We start from the raw sequence: 15370 nt of genomic DNA, 5'->3' as shown, positions 1-15370 counted from the left end.
GAGAGAATCGCTCCCGTTAAAATGCCTACTGACAGTCAAACGAACAGTGGTGACCTGATGAGACGAGAGATTATCTCTTGTTAAAAAGCCAAAGGTCGCACCACATTGAAGCAAATTGAGAATGCTAAATGTTGAATAACTTTTTAACCATGACAATGACACTGAGTTGCAAATACTTGGTACAAACAGCATTCCCTCTACGGTTTCCAGAAAAATCGACGACAGTAACGATACAACATTTTGTTATGCCCTCTCTCGTGGGAAGGGAATGCTGATCTACAAAATCTCATCCATGAAACAGCTAACAACTTTTCATGAACGGATAGGAATGGTACCATGTGTTACTAATTCTTGGTTGGCTTGGTCGTCAGACCAAATCCGAAAGGAAATAGAGGGTCGTAATGTGGATCACCAACGTTCATTGGGAGCTGGTCTACCGTCTTAAACCATGTGTGTGCAAGCTTGCCAGTGAATCCGTAATCACCAAATAATGCGTCTGTAACACCTTGGCCTTCAGTTCCTGGAAGCCAAGCTGCGACAAGTGCATCAATTCCAGCAAGATAGGGCTGGAGCACTACAGGGCGGCCAGAAATAACCACAACGACACATTTCACAGCTCCACAGACATTGGCAATTGTGCTCGGTCCAGGTTGTGGTATGGTCAGATTCAAGCTATCCCCAAATGTTTCAGAATATGGGGGTTCGCCCACGACAACAATAGCGTAGGAGAATTTGTTGGACTTCACAAAGTTAGCATCGGGGTTCTCGTTGTAGACAACTTGGGTGGTAGGATCAACTGTACTTTTCACAGCACTGAGGATTGTGGTACCTGTTACAGCATTGAATCACTGACAGTAAGCAAGAGCAATTCTTTCTATGCTCAGAAAGTTCGATCACGTGAGTCTAAGAAATATAAATTCTTTCCAACAAACAGTGAGATGGGTTGCTAGATCATTCAAAAGAGGAATGAAGGCATAATTGTCAATTCAACACGTACCCATTGTATGATCGTTGCCTTCAAGGCCCTGCCAAGTGATTGTCCAGCCTCCACATTGATTGCCCAAGTTGTCTGCGTGGCTTCCTGCTACTAGTATCTTCCCAGCTTTTTTGGGAAGGGGAAGCACTGGCTTATAAGCAGATTTTCCATTCTTTAGCAGAACAAGTGATTTTCTTACAGCTTCCCTTGCCAATTCTCTATGTACCTGTGAAAAGCCAGCATTTGAAGAAGAGGGTTTGAATACGGCAGATAAAGAGAACAAAGTTGTTTTGTATCGTAAAGTTAGAAAGACGGACCTTATTTCCCAGCTGGCTGGCCAGGCTGAGATCCGCCAAGGGATTCTCAAAAAGCCCCATAACAAACTTAACCCTCAAAATTCTCTGCACGGCATCATCGATCCTGCTCATTGGGATGATATTGTTCTTGACTTGATATGTTAGATCATCAATAAAGTCAGTGAAGTTGTAGGGAACCATAATCTGTAACAACCAGAGATATACGTTAGCAAACGAAGATAAAAAACCTAGCATATCTCAGCTTGAGGAGGTAGTATTCCAATGTAAACAGCAGACCGAAAGTTTATTACAATACAATGGCCGAAAGTTACACTTTTAATTAGACTAACCATGTCGATTCCAGCACCAACTCCAGCTTGAACTGAATATGAATAGTTAGCTTTGGGAGGAGATGTAATCCTGTCAATACCCTCCCAATCTGATATGACAAAACCCTGATAGCACCCGCCCAAGGAAACAAGTCATGCTCGGCACTAGTAATAATCTAATAACCACAGCAGACGATTTATGTAAAATGACTTTCCTTACCCTGAAACGTAGCTTGTCCTTGAGGTATCCGGTTACAAGTTCTTTATTTGCATGCATTTTGTTTCCATTCCAACTCGAGTAAGACACCATAACTGTTGCAACACCCTTGCGGATGGAATTGAGGTATGCAGGCATGTGAATGCTGAGCAATCCATTCAAATCGACCACAGTGTTGTTCTCATTGATGCCCTTCGTTGTGCCACCATCTCCAACATAATGCTTAGCACAGGCCGCAACCTTCCCTCTTGAGAAATGGTAAGGAAAACGAGTTACGCCCAATTTTCTTTATGTCCAGATGTTTGAAATAATGATAGAATGCATCACAGGTAGGTTATATATACAATTGATTTTTTCTCCAGCGATTAAAAGACGGCTCTAGGTCAAATCCTAGTCTAAAATATAACTACAAGAACACCAAGGCATAGTCTCAGTCTGTCACTTTCCTTTTATAAATGTTTTGCATCCGACCAATCGAGCCCCAGCTAAGGCCTTCTATGAACTCAAGTATTGGTACTCAATGAAACCTTGACCACTAATCTCTAACCAAGCCTACCATGTGGTCATTATGATCAAAATAAATATGTTTGCAGAGGTACTTGTCTGAGACTTTCAAACTATTCATGGATAAGAACCATCACAACTCAAATAATTCACCCTAAACAGTGAAAACAATAAAAAGATCTCAGGTAGCAAATTTTTTTTAAAACTGGAAAGAGAAAAAAACGAAGTCTTACTTTGCAGTAGAAACATAGGGAGCCCCCCTTCGAGCAGTGGGAGGCATATCTCCTTGCAGACCAGGTATTATCTCAGTCATTGCTTGAACAATCTTATGGTCTTCACTATAGCTTTCGTAGCACCTACCCCATCTCGGATCTCTGCAGACCTGCAAGAAGAGTAGTAATACATAGTTTTAGTGGAATGCTTGGTCAAGTTTTGGAGTTTCTAACTATGGCTTTCGTATAATAAGACTGCTCTATTACCGCAATACATGGGGCAAAGACATAAGGAATTCCGGTTGCCCTGACTTCGAGGGCAGTTGCTTCCCCAATTCTCTTAACAAGATTAGGATCTCTGAAACGGAAAACACACGAAATGAAGCATGAGTACAGTGATTAGAAACATCAAACTACATAATTTGACCGAAAGATCATAAACGTTCTGTAATGCTTGAATGAATCCTGTTGACTTCGACTTATTTGGGTGAGAATGAATGTGACTTGCCTGGTGACTCCCAGTCCAACATTATGAGGGAAAATAGTAGCATTGTAGACGTTGTTGTGGCCGTGAACCGCATCAATCCCATAGATCATGGGAATCCCGAGACGGGTGGATAGAGATCCCTTTTGGAGGCCATTCACCAGATTGACCCATGCCTCAGCTGAAGCTTTTGGGGCTGGTTCACTCCCACCACCACTAAGCACACTCCCTGTAGAAAAAATCATTATCCCACTAAGACATTTACAAATTACAATACAATCATTTCATTTGCTACTAAAACCAACATCGACATTACTGTAATTCCACTATTTTCCTTCTGTGCACGCAAGTTCGAATCTCTCCCTCCGTAGTTTAGATTAGATCAGAATATCGATCGAATAAAAAATCCAGCATTGACAAACAGAAGAATATGCATATGTGGTGAGATGAAGAATTGAAAATGTGGGTAAAGATTGTTTGGTTACCAATAAAATACTTGTTCATGACATCAGGGGTTGCAACACTGCGCTCGATCTGCGTCATTTGACCAATCTTTTCGGCGAGGGTCATTCGCTTCATGAGGTCTCGGATTCTAGCATTCAGTGGCTGCTTTGGATCTTTGTATTTGAAGTAGTCCGCTTCTGACAGTCTCAGAGCTGACAGTAAGCAGCAGCATAAGAGTAGAAAACCCGTTAAGGGTATCGAAAATCTGGCCATTTTTGAACCTGAACTGGAGCTTCTGGGTCAGTTGTAATCTGCAGAGAGGCCAGAACCAACAGGGTTCCATTAGAAAACTAAGAAGAAAAGTAGCTAAAATTAAGTAGACAAGGAAGAATGCAGTACAAGTAACTAAGAAGAAGAACAAGTATTTCGAAAAGATGAGAGCTTTCTTTCTACTTACATTGTGAGAAACTCCAGAAGGAGAGATCTGATAGAGACTGGAGTGAGGATGGACAACAAGTTACAAGTGTGGCGGCCCTGCTGGGGTGCTTTGCTTATAGAAAGTAGCTTTATGATGGACCGATATTTTCTGACTTCTTCTCAACTCGCCTATCATCTTAAAGACTTAAACCCCACGGGTTTTATCCAACCGTCCAAAGGATTTCTACATAAAAGACAATTTACAAGACAAGAATACACCTATCCTGTAGAATGTTTTTTACGCATACTATTATATTAATGGTAAAATATCTTACTAATGGTGTGTGTTTCATGTATATATTTCTCCTGGGGACGAGTCATTGAATTTAGACGAATCATGTATACATTTTGAAAAGCGATTTCAAAATAGAAACGAAAAACATAATAAGAAGCGTTTATCTGTTCCTAAAATTGTACAATTTAAAACATATTAACTGACCCGGCAAAAGAAAAACGTCTAAAATAGGAACAAAATAAAGAGAAGGCTGGATGTTTGCAGGAAAAGAAAAAAAAAAACTAAAAGCTGGATCTCTTTTAAAAATAAAAATTTTAAATTTTAAAATAAAAATGAAGAAGAAAGAAAGCTGGGTCTTTGAGGGAAAAAAAGAAAGTTGGGTTATGTTTGAAACAGGAAAAAAATAAAAGGAAAACTAATGAAAAGGGTTTGAAAACAAAGGCCTTGTTTGGCAGTTCGGACTGTACTGACTATTTCTGTCGGATAGGATAAATAGCCACCGGATAGTACTGACTAAATTAGTCAGGTGTTTGGTGCAGTATCGGACTAGTAACCGTATTATTTATACTGTGTTTGGTATTATACTAGATAGGAGGAATCAAACTTTTAAAAAAAAAAATTTAAAAAGTGAAATCATTTTTTTGTTCCCAGATCTCTCCGCACCCCCCAAACACTCTCCCTCTCTCTCCCTTCTTCTTCCCCGACTGCAGAAGAATCCCAAATAATTGTTCCCCAGCTCTCTCCGCCACACCCCCCAAACTCCCTCCCTTTCTCTCCCATATTCTTCTTCCCCGACTAAATAATCCGGGCGTTTTGGTTGGTTTTATTAAGCGGGTGTATACCGTGTTATTCTATCAGACCGGTTAAATTAATCCGGCGCTTATTTAGTACGAGTGAACGCCAAACACCCAAGTTCGTATAACTAATCTTATCTGATCCTTTATCCGATCTGCCAAACAGGGCCTTTGGGTTTTAATGATAAGGATAAAATAAAAGGTAAAGTGAATAGTATTAGGATTGACTTTTTAGTGTAAAAATGTGATTTTTCATTAAAGTAAAGGCTTGTCGTTAAAACTTCCCAAATCGTGATCTGCCAATTGACACTATTGGATCCAAGTAGCATCCAATTTATACGTTGTTGGTAGATGTGCTGACGAGTCGTGCTCAGTTTTACCATCCTGTCAATTGTCAACTTACAAATTGATCGACACATAATAATAATGTTAAACTCACACTGGGCGTAGAGAAAAATGAGATTCTATCCTCTCTTTTTTTTTTTTTTTTTTAATTTATGTGAAATAGACTTATTAGTTGAGTGCCAACTGAGACCTATATTCGAGTTGTGTAACATATTGTGTTTGAAATTATGTTGGCGATTTAGCAGTTTTCAATTTTAAATAAAAATGATATTGAGCTTGTTTTTCAGTTCCGGTCACGTTTTTAACATGACATTTGTTATTAATCAAGGGTGAAATGCCATGAGAAGAATGTGGCAAACTCATGAATAGGCTTTTTAGTCAAAATGGTTCATAAGATTTGCATAACAGATCACTTTGTCCTTGAGATTTGAAATCAATAGAAGTGGTTGCTGAGATTGTCCATCATCAATCATTTTGGTCATTTCGTGCAAAATTATGTTAAATAAGGATTCAAAATGACAAATATACCTTTAATTTAATAAACTATACGCAAAATGATTTGACAAAAACTAAGGGTATTTTGATCATTTTATTCTTATTGAATGAAGTTTTTTCACAGAAATACCAAAATGATTGATGGTGGACAAACTCAGAGACCAATTCTATTGATTTCAAATCTCAGAGACCAAAAGGATAAATTATGTAAATCTCAATGACCATTTTGACTAAAAAAAACCCTCGTAAATATGCGTTTGGCAGTGTCTAGGAAGACTGGTAGAGGTCAAAATAATTCAGGATTTTGTAGTCAAGTGGATTATCCACAAAAATAAATAAGAATAGGGTTAAACTCTATTTACTACTATCATGTTTCGTGGTTTTCAACATTTAGTAAATCAAGTTTTTTTCGTCCCAGAGTCATACCTAAAGTGTTAATTTTGGGACAGTCTTATACATCCGTTAGTCAAACTGTTAATTCTCCCGTTAAGTAATGACATGGCGCCCATGTGGACAATGACTAGGCACCACATGTCATTAAAATATTAAAAAAATTAATTAAATAAAAGTTATAAAAAAAAAAAAAATTTCCCTTCCCTCCCCCCCCGGGGGGGCCCCCAACCTCCCAACCTAGAAGAAGAAGAAGAAGAAGAAGGAAAAAAAAAAAGAACCGAATCTGCAATCCAGAAGAAGAAAAAAGAAAAAAAAAAAAAAAAGAGCAGCCCAAACCCAGTTCATCACACCCCCCCCCCCGGGGCCCCACAACTAAGAACGCGAACCCAAACCATGAACTCCATATTTGTGGGATTTTCAGTATGGGTGAATTTCGTAAATACTTTGAGATGGGGAGTTTGAGTTTGAAATGATTTTTGGACTGGTTTTGTGGTAGATCTCCATTGATTTGAAAATGACAAACTGGGTTTCTTTTTTTTTTTTTTCCATCTTCTTCTTCTTCTTCTTCTTCTTTTGGGTTGGAGGCGCAGGGGAGAAGGGGTGGGGTTATTTTTTTTTTTTACTTTTATTTAATTAATTATTTTAATATTTTTAATGACACGTGGCGCTCAGTCATTGTCTACATGGGCGCCACATCATCACTTAACAGGAGAATTAACAGTTTAACTAACGGATGTATGAGACTGTTCCAAAATTAACACTTTAGGTATGACTCTGGGATGAAAAACACTTGATGTACTAAATGTTAAAAACCACAAAAATGAGAATAGTAAACAGAGTTTAACCCATAAGAATAATAATCCAACCAGAAAATGATCATCAAAGTGGCACCCAATTCCATGACAGGACTCAAAGTAGAGAAATTTTTCAGTATGCTAGAAATATAGTTCGGTATATCTAGTGTAATAAGTTGAAAACTTGAAAAATAAAATTTTACCTAATTGTATTATTACATTTGGTGTATTAGATCGTTTTTCCGACATTAAAAATTCTCTCCTCAAAGATACTCACCAAAGATGAAATTATTGATGCCTTCGAAACACAAGTCGATGCATTACAAAATATTATGATATCATTACAAAAATAATAAAAAAAATACTTTTTATATTATGACACGTGATGTATCATTCGAGTAGGTAGAAAAAAATCTTCTAATACTGAGAGAGTGGGCGTCATCTTTAATCAACGTGGGTGTGGATTCAAAACGCCAAATTTGAATTTGTCGAAAAGTGAAGATTGTACAATTGGAACAAAAACATTATAGTTTAAGCCAGCACAATTACTCAAAAGGCAATGAAAAATATGCCGTTGCACTGATGAAGACCTTCAAATTATTAAACCGCGTGAAGATTTTGTCTTTTAATAATTACTTTATAATATTAAATAAGAATTTGTTGATTATTCAAGAGATTTACATCTAGAAAACAAAATTGGTCGTCAGATCATGAATCTTGTTGCAATTGAAGTTTGGGTACCTGAATTTATATAATTGAGTATTGATTTGTGAATTTGTCATAGTACAGAGCAATGATCATTTAGAATGATTTCTTTAGAACTTTCCTCTCTTATTTGTCCTTTGGTTTTTATCAAAAGCAGTTTTTAAAATTGACCAAATTATTGTGATTTGATTAAGAGTGTTGATAAACTCACTTCACTATCTTATTTCCCCATCCACCTTTTAATAAAAAAATTTAATACCAATTTCACTCTCTTGTAGAATTATATATACTAAAACTCAATTGAGTTTTAGCACTGTTCAGCAATAGTAAAAGGGCGGAAATGCCCCTAATTCTTTATTTGCTTAGCCGTTGTGCTGCTGGCATAGTTAAAAGACACATTTGCCCTTCTAGCCCACGCGTCTGTCATCCGTGTGCTTTTTGTTTCCATCTTCTTTTTGGTTTTATCCTCTTATACACGTGTTGCTCACCGTTTCCCTTTAGGCTGCACGCGTCGATCATCGTTGAAGGCTCTGCTTCAATTTCTTCTCGACCTTTTCTTCTGTGTTTCTTTTTCTCTCCCACAGCATTCTGCTTCGTTTCGAACTTGGCTTTCTTCCTCTCTCGCACTACCCCTTTTCTTGTTGTCTACTGTTTCCGTCTTTGTCTCGGCGCGATCATCCACCACTATTTTTGTTGCTGGAATAGTCTTTTGCTTCTGCGAACTTCTTTGGTTCGAAAGCCTTAGATGGCTACAAGTTTTTGCCATTTTGATTTCATCGAAATTCTTTTTTTTTCCTCTCGTGATCTAGCGTCTTCTGGTGAGTTTTAGGTCTTTTTTAGTGTGCCTAATTTAATTTCTTTTTTTGTGGTTTTCAATTTGCAGGTGTTGTTTGTATTTTTTTTTCCTATGATTTTGGGGTTATCTCTGTGTGCTTTGATCTTGCGTGTGGTTGTCTAATTTGATTCGGTTTTTTCTTTTAGGAAACACTGGTCATAAAATTTTAGAGCTTTTGTGTGCAGCGTTGGTAGCCCTTTGTGCTGTGTGCATACAATTTTTGTGTTTCCTTTTTTTTTTTTTTTTTTTTTTTTTTTTGGCTGGCCTTTGGTCTGAAGATACAACTTTTGTTTAAATTTTGGTTTTTTTTTTCTTTTCTTTTTTTCAAATTTTGGTTGTTTTGTTTGTGTGTTCAGATGCTTGATTTTCCGACAAGGTGATTCCGGCTAATGACCAGAGAACTAGACCTCGCTACTATCGGTAAACGATTCCTCTTACTCCCATAACAAATATTCAGGTATTGTATATTGGATTTCATTTCATTTTTTAGAAAACAGACAGGTACTTCTTTGATTCTGCAGGTGAAGATAATACACACGGTAACAGAGTACTCCTATAACTCTGAATAACGGGTCAACAACCCAACTCCAAACTAGCAAGCAACAGACCATCCCTAACCCTCACAAAGTGATAGGAGCATATTTAGGCGACTTACTTAGCTTGTTTTCGTGCATTTATATTGTTAATTCATAGTTGTTTTAGTAGTTTAAGCCATTTTCGTGTGTTTTTAGGTTCATATGGCTAAGGAAGCAAAAAGATGCATTTTGGAGCATTTTGGAGCAAAATTGGACTTGGAATGGATAGCTTATGTTTGGAGCAAAAGGAATGGACGAAATTGAAGGATTCCTAATCCATTGCAGCCACATGCACCCATAATCATTCACACCTTGCAGCCACATGCATTCACTCTTCATAAATCAGCCACATGCACATTCAATCATTCACACCAAAACCTTGCACATGCAATCCCTTTAATTAATTCAACCTAGCTGTCATTGCACATGCATTCACTCTTTAACCCACATGCATTTCCACCCACATGCACTCCCATTCTTTAATCCATTCAGCCACAAGACATTATCATTGCACCACATTCAGCCATTCCACATGCTATTTCAGCCACATGCACTCATAATCATTCAACCAACTTTGCACATGCATTCATCATCATAACCTAGCTGTCATGTTCCCTCTTTTTCACCTATAAATAAGCATCCATTGCAGCCACAATTCATTGACTCTTCCATTTCAGAAAATCATCCATACACACCAACTTGTGCCGTGAGTTCCCTACTAATCCAAACACCACCAGAAATTCAGCCATTCACCACTCACTATCCTACCACCCCACTCCATTCCACATCATCCATAATCCCCAAAACTCACCTTAGACCTTGTGCCACAACGAAGAGGAAGATAAAAGGGCCTAAACGTTCATACAATTCAAGTTTGAGTTGTTGGAATGTTTAGGTGTTTCTTTGATTTCAATGTTTAATTTCAATACTTTTTGTTTTGTACGAATGAGGAATGGAAGAGAAGAGTACCTAAACGTTCATACAATTCAAGTTTGAGTTGTTGGAATGTTTAGGTGTTTCTTTGATTCTCTTTATTTTGTACGTATGAGGAACTAAACCCCCCCTTTGGCTAGGGGGGATTCGAAATATATGTTTATGCTTGCATTTTGATTTGATTACTTCTAATTGCGTTTCATAAGTTTTGGATTCAATTTGTTTAACTGTTTGATTGATAACTTATTTATGTATGTTTATTGAGAGTGCACGCTTAATTTTCATGCATGAATATGACGCTAGAATATAAGTGAGTTTCACCTAATAATTACGAACTTATATTCACAAGTAGTGGAGGTTGCTTATAAACAATCGCGTTAAACGAATTCTTGGCATAAGTTTCATGCGTATTCCATAGTTATGAATGCCTCGTCGATGTTTATGATTTCCGTTGAACTTAATGATCTTTGTTGAATGTCTCTATCATGCGTATTCCATAGTTAGGGACTTTGATTAGGAATAATTTGGTTGTAATGCGTATTCCATTCAATCCAATGAATCTAGGGAAATCTGAAAGTTAATTTAAGCGGACCTAATTAACTTAGAGCATTGAGAATTCATGGTTTATTGAAATGCAATTGGAAATCGTTTTATTATGCAAGTGTAACATGTGTAGAGATGAACCCCTTGGCTAGCATCCATTCATTCCATTTCATCAATTTCATATTTACATTCTATTTTAATTGCAATTTGTTCATTTAATTTAATTTCGTATAAACCTCAATCCCCCTTTACTTTATTGTCCAATTTAGTTAGAAAGTGTCTTAGTTTATGTTTCTAAGTGTTTTGATTCAATTTATTACACAAATTCGTCCAAATTCACCAAAGTGCTCAAAACTGCCCAGAAAGTGTTTTTAAGGCAGTTTTGAGTGTTTTGGGTGATGTTTGAGTCTTTTGGTTTGTTTTAGTGTTTTAAAGTTTAGTTTTGCATTCTTTGAGTCTAGTATAGTGTTTTATATCGTGTTTTTACGTTTTTGAGTCAAATCCAAGTGATTAACAATCCCTCCTAATCCCCGGTCCAGAACGATCCCTACTTACATACTTATACTACAAATTGTTAAAAAGAGGGTTTAATTTGTGTGCGTTTAATTCACGCATCACAAAGTCGCATGGGCCACCATTAGGAAGGCCCCTCCAAACCCTCTGCATCAACATCCAGGTGAATCTCATTCATGCTCTACAAGTTCATTGTTATTTTTCGTAATATATTCTGATTTCTAGAACTGTAAATTTGGATGTGGAAATGAATTTTCTATGCAAATTTGGATATTTGGATGTTGGTTAAAATTAGAGGAATGGCTCCGATTATGTTAGTCAATTAATTTAATTTTTTTTTTATCTCAAGCTTCTAAATGATTTCCTGCATCATTGCTTAGTTTTACTCACTGAAATTTGAGGGGTGAATTTTTTTACCTTATGACCTCATTTGTGATTATCAAGTGCATAATTGTCTTTTGATCAGATTTCCTTTGAAGTGAATGCCAAACTGCAATGTGATGTTAAGTGTGATGTTCAAACTTTGTGGCCTTTTAAAATAAGTGGGAGCATAATTCATTCTATTACAGATTGTTCCCCTTTCCATTTCCATGAGGTAAAAGCTCAAATCTCTGTATTTTTGTGTTGGAGAAGTTGGTGGAACAAATTGTTCTTTACTCTACTTATGACCAATGTCTATGATTTTACCTATTTTGATAATGCTTGAATTATGCCTTTTGGTTTTTAATTGGGTGTTTGTGTAGTGAGTTGGATAGATAGTTCATAGCATAGGTTTGGTTGCATATTTATTGGTAAAAGAAAAACACGGAGAGGCATAACACATCGAGGATAAACTTTTTGTCTTCAGGTTAGCACTACTTCTTTTTCCTACCAGTCATAGGTGTGCTAATAGTGTTGAGAACAATGCCTAATTTAGTTTAACTCTTCTCATTTTGATAATTACCTTTTCCACTGCCTTCTCGAACTTGGAATTAGTTTGATAGCATTTTGGTTTTAAGCGTTTATAAAAGTATTTCATTCCAATGAACAAGTCATTGATCTATTAACTCTTATTTTGTTGAAGATGTAGTGCTAAAAGCTAGGAGTTACAAGTATTACATTCCATTCACCAAGTCATTGATATATTAACTCTTTTTCGCTAAGGATTAAGATTTTAATTCTTCTCATCTTTGCTGCAGTTATCCAATAACAAGAATAAACATTCTCCATTGCTTCGCTTACTTCTACCAACAAATTGAAACCTAAACATTAAAATTTTTATCACTATGATTTCACTCATTTATCATAAAATTGGTAGACATAACTTCATACCATCTCAGAGCAGAAATAAGGGTTTTAATTTTCTTTTACTCCGTTATTGCTCATTCTCTGTTTACTTTTCCTTAAGTCTCCAAACAAGCTACCGTTTGTAAGTCCTATCAATCTTCAATTTTTATTTTTCTTGCTTTGATTTCAATTTTTTATTACTAATTTTAATCATTTGTGTCCACTACTGATATCTTGGTATGTTAGTTTGCAAACTTGTCCCTTCGAAGTTCGAATTGTAAAATTTGGCAAATTATTTGAAGTAATTCTGATTTCAGCTTTTTGGACTTTACAAATAGGAAGATGACGAGACAAAAAGAAGTACAAAGGGATGCATTTAGCTTCCATTTTTATTAATTGTACATTTAATTTCATGGGTTTGATTTATATGGAAGGACTTTGCTTTTATTAATGCATAAAATACTAATTAAATTTTAATTAAGATGCTAACTTTGTAGGTACCTTGGAATTAACAATGTAGCTGGAGTTCTCCACTAGCTTAAGCACAGTGGAGAACTCAAGTACAAATCTCTCTATCTGTTTCTCAATCCTGAAACCTCTAGCCTCCGTAAGAAGGTTCATCTCTCTCTCTCTCTCTCTCTCTCTTTCTCACTTTTTTTTTTTTTTTAATTTGTAATCGAATTTCCTTTTGTTGCAATCAATTTTTCATTGTTTATTTGGTCAATTCTTGCATTGTTTCATTTGATGAATTCTCAATTACCGACTGGTTCTTCTTGCTTGGTCTAATTGGGTAACTTAAGAATTTCATCTGTTGATTAAATTTCTTGTGAGAATTTTTTGTCTTGATGGATCCTTTTTTTTACCATTATTCAATTTTTTTTTAATTATGTAGCCGAATGAGTTCAGTATTCCTTTGGAGTCTCTGCAAGTTTAAAGTAATCTATGTTGTTGTTGTTTTGATTGTGCATTTTGTGACTTACGTTATTTTAATAAAAATGTTTTCAATTTAGTGTAATCTCAATCTCAATGGGTTTTTATGATACGCCTTATCAGTGAATTTATCTTCATTTTTCAAATGTTGGTCTCGACGATTGTGATCACTTCACCGTGTGGATTTTGTTTGAATTCCTAAATTTTGTCGAACATTTGACAAGTGCTTCTTGAATAAATTTAAAGTAAAGAATGTCTAAATATGACAATTTCAGGGTTTCAAATTCATTGGAAAATATGAAATAATATTGCATAGTTTCTGATTAATGCGAAAAATTGGTATTTTTGTAGTGATATATGCTTTTGGAGAAAGTGGTAAAGTTTGATACTTTCCAGCTTTAATCTACTTTTTACGTTGTCTTAAGGTATAGATCCCCGCATTTATTTTACTTTTTTTTTTTTCAGGATCAGTTCAAATGATTAAAATGTTGTCATTTGGTATAGATTATTTGGTTTAGCAAATTGATTGTGAGATGGAACACTCCTAACTGCGTTGTAAGTTCAACTCACTCATTCTATAAGAGTTGCTTCATAATTGTAATACTCAAAACCAGATGGCGTTTTCAGTTATGGTTCGATTATTATTTTCCTTTTCAATTGTTATTCTTCATTTTAGATATGGTTGTTGTTTGTGATTTTCATTCAATGTGATCCATAATCTTAGTTTCCTTTTCAGAATTTCTCTCTTTGCCTTTTCCCAATTTTAATACTTTTCTCCATGATAGAAATTTTAGGGTCTATGTTATTATTATTATTTTTTTTTTAAATTTAGATCCTACAAGTTTAAGGCATTGATGATGGAATTAAATTCAACGTTGCTCATTGTTTCTTATTGTAGTTAGGGTTGTACAAGAGCAAGACGTAGCACTGCAACATCGCACGGGCAGTCTTGCTAGTGATATCTAAGATGAAAGAAAAGAAAAACCCCTACTCTCTAGGTTGACAAGTTCATTCTTCTCAATCTTCTAGAATAACTCACCTCTCTAAAATCTTCAAAAAATAAAGTCCGCAGTACCCTTGGCCTTTTTAATTTGATCTGTTTGTTATTGATGTCAGTACCAACAAACAACCTTGAAGAATAGGATAAAGGCTTGTCTGTCCACAATCCACAATGGGAGGTGCAAATGAAGTGGAACACGGCGTTCTCGGGCAGGTGGCATGCTGGAGGATGGAGAAGACTCCATGAATTGTGTAAAATGTAAGTAGAATTGTATAGATGCGATCCTCGTTGTGCATCTTGATCAATTGAATTTTTTCTTTGTAGATTTTGTTTTACTCAATATAAAAATAAAAATAAAAAGAATTTCAATATAAAGGTTATTTTAGGAATAATAGTTGGTGGGAAAATAATATTTCAATTTTTTAAACTTTTTATGGTGGGTGAGATTATAACTTGGGTGGGGAAATAATATTTCAATTTTTTAAAATTTTTTATCCAACCAAAATCCTTGTCCCAATTCCCAAACCGAAATTTTCGGGATTCCCAATTTCAAGACTGATCCCAAACCAAATTTTCGGGAATCCCGAAATAATCAATTAGAAAGCTTGTTTGCTAGACTCTATACTATACCGGTGGAACAAACTCTAGATAGACTGAGTTTATTGGACATAAACTTCACTATACAACAAGAGAAAAACAAAGGAACAATTTGGATAGTAGAGTTGTTTCTTACTAGGAATAACTTGAAGGGGAAATCCAATAATACTAGAAGATAAAAACTCATAGAAGACAGAAATGACATCTGAATTAAGACTAGAGACCGATAATATAAGGCATAAAATGACTTAAAAAATCCAGTAGGATAAATAACAGCTATAAGATCAACTCATAGAAATTAGACTATTACAGCTCCCAAAGCTCCTTTCAACATACCCGCCGGGCTGCCCTACTGCATCTTCAAAGATTCATTTCCCCCCATTGACAAAAAAAATAACTTTCACACCTGGAACTTAAAGACTTGCTCTAGAATTTGAACAAAATTATAGACTATACGAGTCTGCTTTAGGAATATAAT

At 35.8% G+C, this 15370-nt stretch overlaps 1 protein-coding gene and 2 long non-coding RNA genes across 5 annotated transcripts; 2 read left to right on the top strand and 1 right to left on the bottom strand.

Moving 5' to 3' along the window:
* Window positions 1–115: 115 nt before the first annotated feature.
* Window positions 116–4210, bottom strand: LOC148698018 (uncharacterized). The gene is made up of 10 exons (XM_088691124.1): window positions 3920–4210; window positions 3504–3773; window positions 3043–3247; window positions 2802–2892; window positions 2556–2704; window positions 1822–2065; window positions 1623–1727; window positions 1294–1476; window positions 998–1202; window positions 116–829 (listed from the first exon to the last, which is right to left on the bottom strand). Exons 2-10 carry the CDS (start codon window positions 3733–3735, stop codon window positions 345–347), a joined length of 1899 nt encoding a protein of 632 aa, XP_088547250.1. The 5' UTR covers window positions 3736–3773; window positions 3920–4210; the 3' UTR covers window positions 116–344.
* Window positions 4211–8236: 4026 nt separating this feature from the next.
* LOC148698017 (uncharacterized) lies at window positions 8237–10235 on the top strand. 2 transcript variants are annotated; one of them, XR_015960319.1, is made up of 3 exons: window positions 8237–8518; window positions 8892–8955; window positions 9267–10235. It is a non-coding gene; the product is annotated as an uncharacterized LOC148698017 (long non-coding RNA). The 2 variants fall into 2 exon arrangements; XR_015960320.1 differs by lacking the exon at window positions 9267–10235 and adding an exon at window positions 9057–9260.
* Window positions 10236–10663: 428 nt separating this feature from the next.
* Window positions 10664–14670, top strand: LOC148698016 (uncharacterized). 2 transcript variants are annotated; one of them, XR_015960317.1, is made up of 3 exons: window positions 10664–12980; window positions 14194–14293; window positions 14412–14670. It is a non-coding gene; the product is annotated as an uncharacterized LOC148698016 (long non-coding RNA). The 2 variants fall into 2 exon arrangements; XR_015960318.1 differs by lacking the exon at window positions 10664–12980 and adding an exon at window positions 13752–13850.
* Window positions 14671–15370: the final 700 nt, after the last annotated feature.

The sequence above is a fragment of the Pyrus communis genome, chromosome 3 (genome assembly GCF_041283825.1).
Source record: "Pyrus communis isolate YQ-2024b chromosome 3, ASM4128382v1, whole genome shotgun sequence".
Taxonomy (NCBI): Eukaryota; Viridiplantae; Streptophyta; class Magnoliopsida; order Rosales; family Rosaceae; genus Pyrus; species Pyrus communis.
This window is presented reverse-complemented; position numbering and strand designations above follow the sequence as displayed.